Genomic DNA, 19,282 nt, shown 5'->3' with positions numbered 1-19,282 from the left:
AAACAAGTTTGAACTTCTCAAAACACGTCCAAAACGTATATTTACAGAGATCCCAAACAGTCCACGGGCACCATAGCTAGCATGATTGTTAATCCAATAGGCCTCCTATGACCAAAAGCAATTAGGCCTGGTTTGTCCTATACCTCAACATTGTTTCAGGCCGCTATTCAGATGTTTCTTTACACAACCGACAGGACATATAAAGACAACAGACAATTTAGCCGATTGGTTATTTCGTTTTGGTCAGCAAAAACTATAGGCGAATGAATAGGCCTAGTCATTAAACACAAAACAGATCAACAACGTCGAATAGCCTAATAAAAAACGAACGCATCATTAGTTCTAGTTCTACGAAGAAATGTAAAAAATAAAAAAAATGTATACTGCATTTACAGTACATTGCATTAAAAGCGCATATCCTGAAAAACAGCAATACACTAACATCATTTCACTAGGCTGTTAGACCAAAACACACTCCAAAGTGTGTATTTTTTCATAAATGTCCTTTTGCGCTCCCCTGCATGTATATCCTATAGTGGATTAATTCAATCAAGTTTAACTTTTTTAGGTTGGTGTGTTGGGTGGAAAGTTTTCTTCTCACATCTGAAGGTCAGGTTTGAGCAGCACCGCCCGCCCTACAAGACAGGGTCTCGATTAGGCCTTTGTCGAATGTTTTGCACATCAGATCTTCAAAGTTGGCCTACAGTACTTTTGGTGTGCTGACATTGAAAACACAATGGTATCCGTTATGACAAATTTATTGTTCTCAATAATCCTTCATGAAATAACCACTTAAAATATATTAGGCTACTGTCAAAATCATCACATAGAAGTATACAAGGCTATAACGAACAACAATGACGTCAGTTTTGGGAATTCGTGCTCCTTTGAACATAACGTGTAGGCATAGGCCTATCATCATCACTGTAATAACAGTCTAATCATAACAAACTTGAATAAAACTGTTAAGTCATCAATACCACACAATGCAAAGTTTAGGGTAAATAAAGTATTGCTCATTATAGTACATTAATTTTATGGTAGCATTAGAACAGAAAGCCAGCATGGTGAAAAAGAATCTGATTCTTAAAAATATTCGTATCATAACTTGTTTGTAAAAACAAAACAAAAACATATAAGACTAATGCTTGGGGATATAATGTGACCCCCTTCAACTGCAGAAGAGAACATTTCCAATAACATTTAAGAGCTGCAAAAAAAGTGTCCTTGATTTTGATTAGGCCCACACAATATGAAATATTACAAAAGAAGAGGGGGAGATGTTAAAGCGTATCATTGTCTTTCACATGGGGCCAAAGATGGGGCAGAGAACTGAAACAATCATTTTGGTGAAAGCAGGGCAATTTTAAAATAAAAGAAAAGGGAAAGATATAGTTTGTGAAACACACATACGCACACACACTTTATTGGAATATATAGCAGGCTAAAAACGGATTAAGATTGTCCAGTCGACAGTGTGTTGCCTAATATCGCATGTTTTAATTTCTAACTTTCCTAAGAGAAAACACCAGACACACCGTTGGTCAGGATGGAGTAATGTGGATGGGTAAGATTTATGTTTTGTTGCATTGTTTCATGTAGGCCTAAAAGTAACTGTTGCCGCTTGGCAACACATGTAAAATATAATTTATCTTGCTAGTATTTTCTCAGCCCTGACAGTGTCTTATTTCAGCCCAAAGAAATATTATTGTTCGGTGTTTTTGTTTATTTCTCACGTATCGCTGAACATTCGCTTGCAGTCCATGGAAGGTGACGGTGTGCCTGCGCTCATGTTGTCGACCTGAGAGTACTCGTCCTCCGGGCTGTGTGGCAGCCCCGGTGGCGTCATCCTCTTCTCCTTCTGCCTGCGGTTGCAGAACCAGACCCGGACCACCTCCTTCTCCAGCTGCAAACTGTCCGCCAGAGAGGTGATCTCCTGGGCTGCTGGTTTGGGGCTTTTGAGAAAGTGGCTCTCCAAAGCTCCTTTGACGCTCACCTCGATGGACGTGCGCTTTTTCCTCTTCCTGCCCTGCGCCGCGATCTTATCGATGCTGGTGGGGCTACCGGTGGTCGAGTCAGCTTCTTCCAGCCATTTGTTGAGCAGCGGCTTCAGCTTGCACATGTTCTTGAAGCTCAGCTGCAGGGCCTCGAACCTGCATATCGTGGTCTGTGAGAAGACGTTTCCGTACAGGGTACCCAGCGCCAATCCCACGTCCGCTTGTGTAAAGCCCAGTTTGATCCGGCGCTGTTTGAACTGTTTGGCGAAGTGCTCCAGGTCATCCGAGGTCGGTGTGTCATCGTCGGACTGAGCGTCATGGCTCACCCCGACGTGGTGCTGCGGATGATGTGGATGCTGGTGGTGGTGGTTGTGATGATGATGATGGTGGCTGCCGTGGTCGATATCAGGGGATTCCCCCCTCACCATCCCCGGGTGCATTAGGCTTCTACTACCCGGTGAGCTGAGCATCCCGTTAACCGTGAATCCCCCGGGCTGGGAGTAAATCAGCGACTGTTGCTGCTGCTGTCCTTCGGAGATGCTGGAGATGCTGGATATGTGAGCGGCGGAGGTGCCTCCCCAGGCTCCTGGGTGTGCCTGGTGGGAGCCCAGATGCGAAGAACTGTGGTGTAGAGCGGAGCCCGAGTGCAGGTCCTCTCTGCCGGAGTTTCTCTTCACGTCCTGCAGCTGCGGGCTGCCTGTCATTCCCACCGGGCCAGGGGACCAGGGAGAACCGGCTTCGACAGCTGCCACTGCGGCTGCTGCAGCGGCGGCGTGAGGCAGGGATGTCACCCACTGGTGGGCATGGCTTAACATGTGTCCCCCGTTGCTCGTCGCAATAGCGCCCTGCATAAAGTCACTCTGCGCCATCTTCACCGAGGAGTCCCCTCTGTATCCGCCCGATACCGAGGTGACAGCGGTGCTCCCCGGCTGCATGTCACCGACCCCCCGGTCTGAGTGCACGATGGAGCCGGTGGACAGGATCCTATTGCTGGCCAGGTATGGACTGGAGGTGACTGTTGCCATTCCCCAAACCATAAAGCCTGTGATTGATCTCCCTCTTCCCTCGTTGGATCAATTTATCTTCTCAAACAGAGTGCTCTAATCCAAGAAAAATGTTTTACAATTTTGAGAAAGCGTGTTGAATGTTATACTATGCCATAAAATGGAGATTAAAAAAAATCAAACTAATCCATAAAAAAAAATGAACAAAAATGCAACTAAAAGTTGATGTTTTGTTTATCTATTAGTAGGCCTATGAAAATGTATTCACGTTCCACCAGTTTAAAGGCAGCGATTGGTGAATAGAAAATTATCTTTATGCATTCCGTCGGATTTTGTTGTTGTTGAACAAATGAATTAAAATATGAAAAGTTTTGGTTTTCTGCTGGACGTATAGATTCAGTAAACTCCCACAAAAGGACGCTCTCTTCTAGGATCCTTGTCGAATGAGGCTTGTCGGAAAAAGACCATTCATAAACACTCTTCTTCGCTTCTGCTCTTCGAATCTGAAGTGTTGGAAGCTACACAATTCCAAATGATACAACGGTCTACATAAATGATTGTATCTATTTTCTTCCTTCACTCTTTTTCTCCTTCCATCTGACACTTCTACCCGTTCCTCTCTGGAAGCGAGTGTTTACCCTGTGCCATGCGTGCGCACGCCTTTCCCATCTTCCCCCAATTACCAGCGGAAGTGGAGAGCAGGACTCCTGCTGATTGGACGATACACATAGAGGGATTGACACGTCTTGAGAGCTCTGCCTCGGGTGCTCTAGGCAAGGTTCCCTTTTCCGAAGAAAAAGATTAAAGACTCATTGATTAGATGATAATATAGGGTAATATATAATATTGACATTGCAATTAGGCTATCATAGCGTACCCTACATTATTATTAATATTTAACGGTATATTTACCTAATGATATTAGTATTGTAGCATTCATAACACAATAACAAAATTGTAATTAGCCTAATGAAGAAACAATCAAGCTATATGACCCCAACATCATGGGGATTGAAGAGAAACTCTTCATTCTAACGGAGAGAGAGAAGCCCCATGCAAACAAGGCCAAATTGAGCAGTCCTTTGGGGATTGGAGGGGAACACTGACTCTTGCCATTCTCGCCAGTCAGGGATGTCATGTCAGGCCCAAACAGCGCAACAGATCTATGTTGTTCCTCCTCTGTCTAATAGCGCAGAGCGGAGGGGGCTGTGTCAAGGGTATAAGGTCGGCTCTGGATACACACCCAGGGGTTCTGTACGCCACTTGCATCTTAATGCCCTCCTTTTCGTACTGAAGCAGGACCCACTGGGCGTGACGCACGGGCGAGTGCGGGTGAGGGTGAAATATTTACACTTACACAGAATCGAGGTAAGCCAGCATGTAGAGTCCTTTAGTTTTTTCCATCTCCGGGAGAAGTGTTATTTTAATAGTATGTTTCCAGAGTGTGTGCGAGTGACGGTAAGCTAAATCATAACCGTTCTCCTAATATTTCTAGCCACAAGATTTTCCCAGTCTTAGAAACCGAAACTCTCAACACAGGGAGCTTTCTTTAAATTGAAAGAAGAGAAATTGCATCCAACCAGGTGCAGGCTAATACATTTGCAGCCAAAACTGAAGTTTTCCTTCCCGGAACATTTCTCTTGGATCTGATTCAAAAATGTTGGGGGGAGGAGAAAGAAAAAGTGAACATTTTGTGTGTAGCCTTCATAGGCTATAAGGATACACTTTTATATAAAAAAAGGTTGCTTATAGAACCAAAAGGGTTCTATTTTACAGGGTTCTTTTTCAGAACTCTAGAGGTTCTTCACTGAACTAAAATGGTTCCATATAGAACCCTACATGGTGCCATACGGGGCTAACGGTAGTGGAATGTTTTGAGGATGTGAACCCAGCAGCCCTCCATTTGTCAGATCAATTCCGCCCATTTATTTAAATAGAGCCCGGCCCGGGATTCGAACCGGCCGCCTTTCGTCCACAGGTCCAACTCCTACCACAGGTCCAACGCCTTTGCTGCTGGGCTACCTACTGCCAGTACAGTCTGGGTTGTTGCCTGACTGGTTCCAGAGAAGAAGAAAAAAGAGCAACAATATGAGTTAATCTTCAGAAATATACGTGAGTTCATCTTCAAAAAAGGAAGACAAAGCGCTATGCAGACATATAGACTAATTATTATGATGCAGTTGTTGTCAGCAGCAGCCGAAACAGAAATCCTCTGATAGTTCGGAGTTACTGCCAGTCTGAGCAAAACATAGATAGTGTGTTTAAAGTCATGTAATGATTAACTAGGCTATTGACTCACCAATATGTATTATAAATGTATACAGTAGACTACTTCCTCTCAGTCAGCAACAGCCTTCTAATGGCTTCATGAAACATAGTCCCCTTAATTGACTCCACAGTTATACTGAAATAAAATGAACAATTAGCTAATTGCCAATGTCAGGCTGGGCCTGTAGCTGTATTTGGCATATCCCATAATAACAAATAATGTTTATTTGAAAGAGTTAGCTGGTTAAATTGGCAAATTAAAGTTGCCTATATTTTTCTGTTTAGCTAGCTAGGCAATTTTACAAACAAGCTCAAATTCTAATAACACAAGCCTAAATAAGTTCAGGAGCAGACATTGAATATCCCTTTGAGCCTGATGCAGTTAGTAATTATACTTTGAATGGTGTATCAATACACCCAGTCACAGGCACCCTTCATAAGTTACAGGCACCCTTCATAACTCAGTTGCCGGAAAGGAAGGAAACCGCTCAGGGATTTCACCATGAGGCCAATGGGGATTTTAAAATGGTTACAGAGTTTAATGGCTGTGATAGGAGAAAACTGAGGCTTGATCAACAACATCGTAGTTAATCCAAAATACTAACATAAATGACAGAGTGAAAATAAGGAAGCCGGTACAGAATAAAAATAGTTATTCTAAAACGTGCATACTGTTTGCAATAAGGCACTAAAATAATACTGCATAAAATGTGACAAAGAAATTAACTTTTTGTCCTGAATACAAAGCGTTATGTTTGGGGCAAATCCAAGACAACACATCACTGAGTATCACTCTTCATATTTTCTAGTATGGTGGTGGCTGCATCATGTTATGGGTATGCTTGTCATCAACAAGGACTAGGGAGTTTTTTAGGATAAAATGAAACTTAATAGAGCGGCGGTTGGTGTCGCCGGTCTTCTAGCCATCTTCGATCCACTTTTCATTTTCCTTTTGTTTTGTCTTGTGTTTCCACACACCTGGTTTCAATTCCCTCATTTACTTGTTGTGTATTTAACCCTCTGTTCCCCCCATGTCTTTGTGTGGGATTGTTTATTGTAGTGCTTGTCCACGTTCCCTGTGAGCACACGACGGGTTATTTTTGTGCCCATTTATCTTGTTGTTCTGGATGCCGTTGGTTTTTCTTAATACATCTCCGGTTATTACCCAGTTCTGCTCTCCCGTGCCTGACTTCTCTGCCGCCTATTACGCACCCCGCTACACACTGGGAGACAAATTCACCATTCAACAGGAATATTACCCCAAACACAAGGCCAAATATACACTGTTGCTTACCAAGTCGACATTGAATGTTCCTGAGTGGCCTAGTTACAGTTTTGACTTAAATCGGATTGAAAATGTATGGCAAGACTTGAAAATGGCTGTCTAGCAATGATCAACAACCAAGTTGACAGAGCTTAAATATTTTTTTGTAAGAATAATGTCCAAATATTGTACAATCCAGGTGTGCAAAACTCTTAGAGATTATCTAGAAAGACTCATAGTTGTAATCACTGCCAAAGGTGATTATAAAATGTAGCCTGTTGACTCAGGGGGTTGAATACTTATATAAACAAGATATATTAGTGTTTTATTTCAAATAAAATGTTGGAATTTTTCTTCCACTTTAAGACATTACAGAGTATTTTGTGTAGATAGTAAAAAAACAACACAATTCAATCCATTTTAATCCCACTTTGTAACACAACAAAATGTGGAAGTCACGGTGTGTGAATACTTTCTGAAGACACTGCAGAACCCTTTCTCCTCCAAAGAACCAAAGGGTTCTATATAGAACCCAAAATAACCAATTTTTCTAAGAGTGTACCCTTGCATGCTAGAGCTTTGCATAAGTTCGATTTGTGCACTCAAGTTAGGCCTTAAACTTGAAAAAAAACTGCCATCTGTTCTATTGTATTGTATTGTATTCTATTCTATGAATTTACTGTTAAATTGTATTCCAGGACAAACTGTCAGAATTATGGTGCATGTAGGCTAAACGGAATCCAATGCACAATACAACCGAGCACTTTTCCCCTTCTCCTATTCAAATCACCATGGTAACCGTGTAGGGGTGTTTAGTATGTCTTCCCATCAATGGGGCGAGCTGCCCTCCCTGCGCGAGGGCATTCCGTTTTAACCCGCGAGAAACGCAGCAGTATCAGAATAGGAACCCACAGGCGACACGAGAATTCAATGCACGGAAGAAGACAAAAATATAAGTATTTAAAGTCATCAATGTTAGTTTTCAATCGAGAGCTATTCAATGGACCTGGATTGCACAAATCCTCACAACCCAGGACGGGGTCCTTATAGCCTAGACCTAGGCCTACATGTGGCGGCAGAATGTTCGGTATTCCGTTCAATCAAATTACATGGCAGGTATGCTTTTTATGTAAATATCATTTTTTAAATAAAACATTTATAATAATGATAATGATAAATATAATAAATGAACGAACAATTTCAACATGGAGGTGTATGCTATTTCAACCCTATAAAAACGACATCAAACCAACAAACTAATGTAATAATAAAATAATAGTTAAGCAAATATCAATATTGATGATTACAATAACAATAACGATTTCTACAAATATTATTAATAATAAGAACAATTGCTTATTTATAAGGCTGCAACAAAAACGGTTATATTTACTGTTAGCTTATGTAATATTATAATTTAATAGTTACAGCTATATATATATATATATATATATATATATATATATATATATATATATATATAGAGAGAGAGAGAGAGAGAGAGAGAGAGAGAGAGAGAGAGAGAGAGAGTTCACGAAAAGTTTATTATTGCTACTATTAGGCCACAAACAGGAAGGCATTCCATGGTAAAAGTCAATCATCCAAGAGAAATGCAACCATAAAGTCCGGATATCATTACAGTGTTTATCTAATTACCGACGAGCAAACGGGCACATTTTACTACACTTAACTAACGCGTAATTTACTGCGCTCACCTCATTCATCTTATCATGGTTTATTCATTCATAAACCGCCCTCAGAAGCACGGGGATCATTTATTTAACGCTACCATAACTTCCACCGGTACACTCAGAAAAAAAGTGCTATCTGGAACCTTAAAAGGTTATTCGGCTGTCCCCAAAGGAGAACCCAAGTAGAACCATTTTGGTTCCATGTAGAACCCTTTCCACAGAGGGTTCTACCTGGAACCCAAAAGGGTTATTCAAAGAGTTCTCCTACTATGGGGACAGCCGAATAACCATTTTGAAAACCTTTTTTCAAGTGTGTAGATAGGCTTTGTCTTAATGTATAGTAGCATCCCTTATGAAAAACCACATGAATTTTAAATGTCATCACATGTGAAGTCTTCCAAACGCACATGTTTTCATGTGATCACATGTTATGTGAAGTTAATGTGATAACAGATGACGTGTACAAACCCGCTATGTAGGCCTACTTAATGCTTCAAGATGTAGTCCTACTTAATGCTTGTAGATGTAGGCCTACTTAATGCTTGTAGATGTAGTACTACTTAATGCTTGTAGATGTAGTCCTACTCAATTCTTGTAGATGTAGGCCTACTTAATGCTTGTAGATGTAGTCCTACTTAATGCTTGTAGATGTAGTCCTACTTAATGCTTGTAGATGTAGGCCTACTCAATGCTTGTAGATGTAGGTCTACTTAATGCTTGTAGATGTAGGTCTACTTAATGCTTGTAGATGTAGGTCTACTTAATGCTTGTAGATGTAGGCCTACTTAATGCTTGTAGATGTAGGCCTACTTAATGCTTGTAGATGTAGTCCTACTTAATGCTTGTAGATGTAGTCCTACTCAATGCTTGTAGATGTAGTCCTACTTAATGCTTGTAGATGTAGTCCTACTCAATGCTTGTAGATGTAGGCCTACTTAATGCTTGTTTGTAGATGTTCTGACTCGCTACATGCTGTCTGACAAGAACAGTCCAGGACTTTTATTCATCTTCATCTTCATCACCACCACCACACATAATTAACACACACATGCAATCTTCGGTTACATTAGGAATGGACTTCTTTCTTAGAAGTATGCCCAATCTTCCAGGCCAAAACTGTCCTCTTCCTCGGACTAAAACACTCTGACATGGGGTGGGAGGGGTCCGAGTCCAGATGTGCATATGGGCACGCTGATTGGCTGAAGCCAAAAGGGCTTTGATGGACAGCTGAGATGGTGAAATATCACGCTATCGGGACTGTGGGGGAACTAAGGCGACTGTGATGGAAGGTCAGGTCACAGAGTTTCTTAACCCAGAGACGCAACATCGCGATTCTCTTGCGATGGCGAAGCAGACCCTACAGACCAGACCGGGGTTTGAGAAATCAATGACAGAAGTGAAAACACTTCCTTCGCTGTTCATTTTCTCGAAATCTAAAGGCACAACCTAGATCCGAGACAATGCCTTAAAGTGGATCTGACAGCATTTTAGCATCATGAAATCGAATGTTTAAAATGTATTTTTCATTTGCTAAAGAAATAGCTATATAAATAGATATGCTACTCTATTAGCCACGTTATGACTGACTTGTGATCTTTGCCTTCGCTAGTTTGATTATATTGACATTCCCAGCCTGAGTTACAGTAGGATGTTTTTGTTCAAAATATTGAGTAATTGAAACTGAAACAGCGCATCAAACCTCCTGAAAGTGACAAACTGACACGTTTTAATTTTCGTCAAAAACAGCTTTATATCGATGGAGGGCAGGGGCGGAAATCCCGGGGGGGACGGGGGGGACACGACCCCCCCATCCTGGGAAAAATATGATTTGTCTCTTCTACCATTGTCTTAAATATATTTAATGGTCTCGTTGCAAAAGCTAAATTGTCGCAAGGGAACTTTTATTTATTTATTTTATTTCACCTTTATTTAACCCGGGTAGCAAAGATTATAGCAAACACCACTGAAACGGAATTGGTGCTTGCTAGCTTTGCAAATTCAGCTATTGTTGGAAGCCAGCCAATATGAAACAAACTATTAAAATTACAAAAGGTTGCAGCATATGTTGTGTAAATGGTGAACTCATACAGCTGTCAACTCTTGTCATTTTAATCCGTTTCACATTTGCTAGCTACCTTTTAGATCGAAGCCCAAATAGAATGATAAAAGATAAGATGATAGAAGCCCATCTCCTACTGTAAATAACCTACACTGTGTGTGTGTGTAGCCAGCCAGCCAGGTAGAAAAATGGCAGAAAAATAAAAGACGGACATCAGAGTATTTTTCAGTACACCAAAACGCAAAGTAAGAACCCTAGTAGCCTAATATCTCAAAGACTAGTTGATAAAATGTTCATAAGAAAGAAATGAAATTCTAATGGAAATGTTTCACAATGATGTCATTAGGCAGAGCAGGCAACAGATGGCACACAGACAGCAGAGTTGGGGACAGACTGGCAGACACAGGGAGTCTCAGGTAAGTTTGTTGAGTCTTTGTTTGGCAACATTATGAAAGGTTCTACATTTTTTTTACTTGTAAAATAGGAACATAATTGGAAAATGCCATGGATACCCCCACTCTCAACTTAAACTGGTGACTGAACTAAGATTTGTTAAAGGCAATGGTATTGCTGTTGTGATTAGTTGTGTAGTTTTGGGTACCGGTAGTTAGGAGTACGGCAAACACCTTATTTCTTTGGTTCCTCAATATACATTTACAATATTACAATGTAGGCTATGTGTTACAGCACTACTTTTGGTGTCCCCCTCAGGAATTGCTCTTGAGAAAATGTCATGTAATTGTCCCCTCCAAAGTTGATATCAGATTTTCGCCCCTGATGGAGGGCCTTTGATTTGACGGTCTGCACATGGGCAGTTCGGCGCTAGACAACCGTTAGAACCGATGACGTTTTCTGCTCATGAGCTCAGCCAGCCAACCTTCGCAATGAGTTCAAGTGTGATCAGGGATGTCTATTGGAGAAGCAGTTTCTGCCTATCTTCATACTGTACTGTCTTGTAAAGCAACATGCGACAACATGAAACCACAAATGTGAAAACGTGATCACGTGAAGGTTTCCCAAAAAATCTGGTGTTTCCTGTAAGGGATGCAACATGCATTATCATGGTACATCATAATGGCTATTGACAAAACAGAACAATAATGGTTGAATGACCTTTGTTAAATGATATAAACCTGTGAGTTACCACTAGTTAGATTGATATCTGTCTTTCCTTTCAGGATCACACAATGTAGCCGTGATGCGAACACCACCCACACACCCTATAACAGCCTTTGCTACCCCTCTCATCACACATATTCAGGGCCAGGAGTTTTCTCTCATCAGGACCTATAGCCTATAACCAGGGTCCAGAGTTCTCCCTGACCAGGAGACCTATAGCCTATAACCAGGGTCCAGAGTTCTCCCTGACCAGGAGACCTATAGCCTATAACCAGGGTCCAGAGTCCTCCCTGACCAGGAGACCTATAGCCTATAACCAGGGTCCAGAGTCCTCCCTGACCAGGAGACCTATAGCCTATAACCAGGGTTCAGAGTTCTCCCTGACCAGGAGACCTATAGCCTATAACCAGGGTCCAGAGTTCTCCCTGACCAGGAGACCTATAGCCTATAACCAGGGTCCAGAGTTCTCCCTGACCAGGAGACCTATAGCCTATAACCAGGGTCCAGAGTTCTCCCTGACCAGGAGACCTATAGCCTATAACCAGGGTCCAGAGTTCTCCCTGACCAGGAGACCTATAGCCTATAACCAGGGTCCAGAGTTCTCCCTGACCAGGAGACCTATAGCCTATAACCAGGGTCCAGAGTCCTCCCTGACCAGGAGACCTATAGCCTATAACCAGGGTCCAGAGTTCTCCCTGACCAGGAGACCTATAGCCTATAACCAGGGTCCAGAGTTCTCCCTGACCAGGAGACCTATAGCCTATAACCAGGGTCCAGAGTTCTCCCTGACCAGGAGACCTATAGCCTATAACCAGGGTCCAGAGTTCTCCCTGACCAGGAGACCTATAGCCTATAACCAGGGTCCAGAGTTCTCCCTGACCAGGAGACCTATAGCCTATAACCAGGGTCCAGAGTTCTCCCTGACCAGGAGACCTATAGCCTATAACCAGGGTCCAGAGTTATCCCTGACCAGGAGACCTATAGCCTATAACCAGGGTCCAGAGTCCTCCCTGACCAGGAGACCTATAGCCTATAACCAGGGTCCAGAGTCCTCCCTGACCAGGAAACCTATAGCCTATAACCAGGGTCCAGAGTCCTCCCTGACCAGGAGACCTATAGCCTATAACCAGGGTCCAGAGTTCTCCCTGACCAGGAGACCTATAGCCTATAACCAGGGTCCAGAGTTCTCCCTGACCAGGAGACCTATAGCCTATAACCAGGGTCCAGAGTCCTCCTTGACCAGGAGACCTATAGCCTATAACCAGGGTCCAGAGTTCTCCCTGACCAGGAGACCTATAGCCTATAACCAGGGTCCAGAGTCCTCCCTGACCAGGAGACCTATAGCCTATAACCAGGGTCCAGAGTTCTCCCTGACCAGGAGACCTATAGCCTATAACCAGGGTCCAGAGTCCTCCCTGACCAGGAGACCTATAGCCTATAACCAGGGTCCAGAGTCCTCCCTGACCAGGAGACCTATAGCCTATAACCAGGGTCCAGAGTTCTCCCTGACCAGGAGACCTATAGCCTATAACCAGGGTCCAGAGTTCTCCCTGACCAGGAGACCTATAGCCTATAACCAGGGTCCAGAGTCCTCCTTGACCAGGAGACCTATAGCCTATAACCAGGGTCCAGAGTTCTCCCTGACCAGGAGACCTATAGCCTATAACCAGGGTTCAGAGTTCTCCCTGACCAGGAGACCTATAGCCTATAACCAGGGTCCAGAGTTCTCCCTGACCAGGAGACCTATAGCCTATAACCAGGGTCCAGAGTTCTCCCTGACCAGGAGACCTATAGCCTATAACCAGGGTCCAGAGTTCTCCCTGACCAGGAGACCTATAGCCTATAACCAGGGTCCAGAGTTCTCCCTGACCAGGAGACCTATAGCCTATAACCAGGGTCCAGAGTTCTCCCTGACCAGGAGACCTATAGCCTATAACCAGGGTCCAGAGTTCTCCCTGACCAGGAGACCTATAGCCTATAACCAGGGTCCAGAGTTCTCCCTGACCAGGAGACCTATAGCCTATAACCAGGGTCCAGAGTCCTCCCTGACCAGGAGACCTATAGCCTATAACCAGGGTCCAGAGTTCTCCCTGACCAGGAGACCTATAGCCTATAACCAGGGTCCAGAGTTCTCCCTGACCAGGAGACCTATAGCCTATAACCAGGGTTCAGAGTTCTCCCTGACCAGGATACCTATAGCCTATAACCAGGGTCCAGAGTTCTCCCTGACCAGGAGACCTATAGCCTATAACCAGGGTCCAGAGTTCTCCCTGACCAGGAGACCTATAGCCTATAACCAGGGTCCAGAGTTCTCCCTGACCAGGAGACCTATAGCCTATAACCAGGGTCCAGAGTTCTCCCTGACCAGGAGACCTATAGCCTATAACCAGGGTCCAGAGTTCTCCCTGACCAGGAGACCTATAGCCTATAACCAGGGTCCAGAGTTCTCCCTGACCAGGAGACCTATAGCCTATAACCAGGGTCCAGAGTTCTCCCTGACCAGGAGACCTATAGCCTATAACCAGGGTCCAGAGTTCTCCCTGACCAGGAGACCTATAGCCTATAACCAGGGTCCAGAGTTCTCCCTGACCAGGAGACCTATAGCCTATAACCAGGGTCCAGAGTTCTCCCTGACCAGGAGACCTATAGCCTATAACCAGGGTCCAGAGTCCTCCCTGACCAGGAGACCTATAGCCTATAACCAGGGTCCAGAGTTCTCCCTGACCAGGAGACCTATAGCCTATAACCAGGGTCCAGAGTTCTCCCTGACCAGGAGACCTATAGCCTATAACCAGGGTCCAGAGTTCTCCCTGACCAGGAGACCTATAGCCTATAACCAGGGTCCAGAGTTCTCCCTGACCAGGAGACCTATAGCCTATAACCAGGGTCCAGAGTTCTCCCTGTCCAGGAGACCTATAGCCTATAACCAGGGTCCAGAGTTCTCCCTGACCAGGAGACCTATAGCCTATAACCAGGGTCCAGAGTCCTCCCTGACCAGGTCAGGTGGTGTGGTCAGGAGAACCAACTCTATGCATATTGCTGTGTGTGTGCTCAGAAAGCAGAGCAGTAATGTTTCTCATGTGTTGTGTTGACGCAGCAGGGAACAGGCCAGGGTCGACTGTTTGATATTCATGAAGGAAGCTGAAGAGTCCTTATGATGCACATATTTTAGCCTTCTCTCCCTCTGTTCTCTCTCTCTCTTTTTACTCTCATTCTCTTCTCTCTTTTGCTCTCTCTCTCTCTCTTCTCTCTTGCACTCTCTCTCTCTCTCTCTCTCTCTCTCTCTCTCTCTGTCTCTCTCTTACTCTGGCTCTTTCTGTCTTTTCCTTTCTCCCTCTCTCCCTCTTTTCTCTCATTTGCTCTTTCTCTCTCTGTCTATCTCTATACTCAGGGCTGCAGAGAAGAGGTGCACTTTAAACCCCAGTCCATGAGGGCAGCAGGATTGTCCCAGATCCCATGCTCCATCCAAACTTTTCTTTCACCCTCTCTCACTTTCCAGGTCCTGTCTTCCCTGGTTTGGTCTTTCACTGTCTGCACTCCCTCCCTCTCCACCTCTGTTTCTGTCTCCAATATGCACAGTGGCTAGGCTACTCTAGCTGCAGGCTATTTTCTTTGGTAGACTTTAGAAATATGCAAACGCAGCAGTTAACAACTGCAGAGAGAAGAAGAAAAGATAAACAACTCTGCATCTGTGTTCCTTGAGCTGTCAACTCTCAAAGACACATCATTTACTCGTTCCTTTCTCTGTACATCCCTCTATCAAAGGAGTGGTGCAAGACTTACCGATAGAAGGAGAAAGAGGGGCAGAGAGAGAGAGAGAGAAAGATCAGGCTCAAAGGAAATTATATGTCAATCGTCCTCCATTGCTCAGTTGGTTATTTCTACCCTCCCTCCCTCGTCTGTCTGTCTGTCTGTCTGTCTGTCTGTCTGTCTGTCTGTCTGTCTGTCTGTCTGTCTGTCTGTCTGTCTGTCTGTCTGTCTGTCTGTGTCTCTCTCTCTCTCTCTCTCTCTCTCTCTCTCAATGCCCCCCTCACTCACTCACTCACTCACTCACTCACTCACTCACTCACTCACTCACTCACACAATGCCCCCCCACCCCCACACACAATGCCCCCCCACCCCACACACAATGCCCCCCACCCCACACACAATGCCCCCCCACCCCCACACACAATGCCCCCCACCCCCACACACTATGCCCCCCCACCCCCACACACAATGCCCCCCCACCCCCACACACTATGCCCCCCCACCCCACACACTATGCCCCCCCACACCCCACACACCATGCCCCCCCACCCCCACACACAATGCCCCCCCACCCCCACACACAATGCCCCCCCACCCCCACACACTATGCCCCCCCACCCCCACACACAATGCCCCCCCACCCCCACACACAATGCCCCCCCACCCCCACACACAATGCCCCCCCACCCCCACACACAATGCCCCCCACCCCCACACACCATGCCCCCCACCCCCACACACAATGCCCCCCACCCCCACACACAATGCCCCCCCCCACCACGCCCCCACACACACTATGCCCCCCACCCCCACACACAATGCCCCCCCACCCACACACACCCCCCCACCCCCACACACAATGCCCCCCACCCCCACACACAATGCTCCCCCACCCCACACACTATGCCCCCCCACCCACACACACATGCCCCCCCACCCCCTCACACAATGCCCCCCCACCCCCACACACACAATGCCCCCCCACCCCCACACACAATGCCCCCCCCACCCACGCACACAATGCCCCACACACCCCCACACACACATTGCCCCCCCACCCCCCACACACAATGCCCCCCCACCCCCACACACTATGCCCCCCCACCCACACACACAATGCCCCCCCCACCCCCACACACAATGCCCCCCCCACCCCCTCCACACAATGCCCCCCCACCCCCCACACACAATGCCCCCCCCACCCCCACACACAATGCCCCCCCCCCCACCCCCACACACAATGCCCCCCCCACCCACACACACTATGCCCCCCCACCCCCTCACACACACAATGCCCCCCCACCCCCACACACAATGCCCCCCCCACCCCCACACACAATGCCCCCCCCACCCCCCACACACAATGCCCCCCCCACACACAATGCCCCCCCACCCACACACACAATGCCCCCCCACCCCCACACACAATGCCACCCCCACCCCCACACCACAATGCCCCCCCACCCCCACACACAATGCCCCCACCCACCCACACACACACTATGCCCCCCCACCCCCCCACACACACTATGCCCCCCCCACCCCCACACACACTATGCCCCCCCCACCCCCACACACTATGCCCCCCCCACCCCCACACACACTATGCCCCCCCCACCCCCACACACACTATGCCCCCCCACCCCCACACACTATGCCCCCCCACCCCCCACACACACTATGCCCCCCCACCCCCACAACACTATGCCCCCCCCACCCCCCACACTATTGTAAATCCTAAGAGACTGCAGGATTCTTCTTCCTCTTTTTCCCGTCCCTTCCAGAGGCTTGGCTGGACGGGGATGGCCCCCTACTCTTTGTCCCCTTGTTAGAGCAAACCTTTAGAGAGGTGTGTGTGTGTGTGTGTGTGTGTGTGTGTGTGTGTGTGTTGAGAGAAAAATAAAAGTCTCTCTCTTTCCTCCACAGAGCTCTTCTACCCTTACAAGCGGCCCCTCATGACGTAATGTTTGTGGAGATCATCAGCTCATTCATACACACAGTTTTAGTGCACATAGACAGTGATGTCACTGAGTCGTCAAAGTTGGGGGTAAGGAAAGGGGTGTGTTCAATCCAATGCCTCTATATATTAATGGATCAAGACATCGATCACATGACACCATTCATTCCTATGTGAAGACTCAATAGCGCATTGAAGCCAAATGAAGTCGGTAAAGATGGAATTTCATAGAGACATAACATGCTCAGTTTGAGTGCTGCCCCTCTCATTGACTAACTCAAGTTGAAGGCCGCCCAGGGTACTGCAGGCTGCCATTAGCAACTCAATTAACCTTATTTGTGTTAGATATAAAAAAATATTGGTTCAAGGACATACATCTGGTGTATTAGAAGCAATTATTGGTACTATGATAGTCTTAAAAATAGTATATTTTAACAAAGATTGACAGTTTTCCATTTTTCCATGCCTTGAACTACTGTGGCCTCAATGAGAGGGGGCCTGGGTCAATCAGAGGTGTATGATCAGTGTATTCTCTCTCTCTCTCTCTCTCTCTCTCTCTCTCTCTCTCTCTCTCTCTCTCTCTCTCTCTCTCTCTCTCTCTCTCTCTCTCTCTCTCTCTCTCTCTCTCTCTCTCTCTCTCTCTCTCTCTCTCTCTCTCTCTCTCTCTCTCTCTCTCTCTCTCTCTCTCTCTCTCGCTCCTCCTCTCTCTCTCTCCTCTCTCTCTCTCTCCTCCTCTCTCTCTCTCTCTCTCGTTCCAAATAGATCACATTTCGAGAAGGAAGAGTGAAGAAGAGAAGGATGAGGAGGACGGGAAAGAAGAGGGTGAAAGAACTAGATTGAAACGTTTCTCTGTTTTTAAATAAATAGAGAACTATCACTCTCCTCCTCCTCCTCCTGTTCTGATTGAGAGAGTGTTCGACCTTCATCTCTCTCTGAGCCAGAGACAACCCTCACAGCAGGAGACGCCTTCTACCCACAACCCCCTGCTGCGTGTTTCTACCACAGACAGAGGGAGGCACAGTGAGAGAGAGGGAGGGTGGGAATGCAGGAGGGAGAGAGGATGGAAGAGGATGAAAGGGAGAGAGAGAAAGAAAGAGAATGAGGGAAGAGAACATAGCCCTACGGTGATTATAACAACAGGAGTTATAGTGAAGCCATAGTCTAGCTTGGTTGTTTGTGCTGTGTCATTATAATTGATGTGCTATATATATAGGCAACCGCTTCTATATTGTCAATAGTTCATCTAGAAAGAGCTCAGAAAGACGTGAGGCCTCAAGGAGGAACATTTGGGAATCCCTCGGAATACAGCACTTTAATGTGATCTAATTAGGGAAGGAGGGAAGAAGAGACAGGAGAGTCAGGAGAAGAGGGAACCCCATCCGATTTACAGCCCTGATTGGAACACAGTCAATTACCACCTCCTGCTGTGGCCCAAATGATCAAGCCCAAAGGACAGATGCACTGGTTAAACGTTGTTGTGGGGTGGCCCATTATGTGTGGACGGCGGTGGCTAATGTGTGAAAATGACATTCATTAATTCCACCACATTTTCACAAGGGTAAGGGAGGCTGTGAGGTATAATGAGACCGCATTTATAGTGTGCGTGTGTGTGAATGTGTGCGTGTGTGTGAATGTGTGCATGTGTGTGAATGTGTGCGTGTGTGTGTGTGTGTGAATGTGTGTGTGTGTGTGTGTGTGTGTGTGTGTGTGTGTGTGTGTGTGTGTGTGTGGTGTGTGTGTGTGTGTGTGTGTGTGTGTGTGTGTGTGTGTGTGTGTGTGTGTGTGTGTGTGTGTGTGGTGTGCGCGCGTGTCACACCTGATGGCAGAATATCAGTCTGCTACTTCACAGATATACTGGAAACAGGTGCGCGCCCTCCTATCTTATTTAGAAATGCAGTATATCCTAAGAAACAGAGTGAAACAGAGGACAAGAAGAACAACTGGACCGAGCCATAAGGAAAACATTCGGACTCAGATATGGCCAGTGTAGAGGAGATTGGAAGAGAACTAGGCTCCTGGTTTTATGTGAAAATATTGCAATGCTGGATAAGGAGAACAAATACAACAGACAAATAGAAGGGAAGAAAGTCATTCATTTCTTTCTATCCTCTGAGCTTGATCTTTTATTTTCCCCTCTCACTCTCTTTCGCTCTCTCATCCCTTTTCTCTCTC

The 19,282-nt window shown here is 45.9% G+C and overlaps 1 protein-coding gene across 1 annotated transcript; it reads right to left on the bottom strand.

Annotated features, from left to right (window-relative positions):
• Positions 1–742: 742 nt before the first annotated feature.
• Positions 743–3,671, bottom strand: pou3f3a (POU class 3 homeobox 3a). Its single transcript, XM_014174388.3, has one exon. The coding sequence runs from the start codon at positions 3,032–3,034 to the stop codon at positions 1,733–1,735; it is 1,302 nt and encodes a 433-aa protein (XP_014029863.3). The 5' UTR covers positions 3,035–3,671; the 3' UTR covers positions 743–1,732.
• Between the last annotated feature and the right edge of the window lie 15,611 nt (positions 3,672–19,282).

The sequence above is a fragment of the Salmo salar genome, chromosome 25 (genome assembly GCF_965601325.2).
Source record: "Salmo salar chromosome 25, fSalSal1, whole genome shotgun sequence".
Classification (NCBI taxonomy): domain Eukaryota; kingdom Metazoa; phylum Chordata; class Actinopteri; order Salmoniformes; family Salmonidae; genus Salmo; species Salmo salar.
This window is presented reverse-complemented; position numbering and strand designations above follow the sequence as displayed.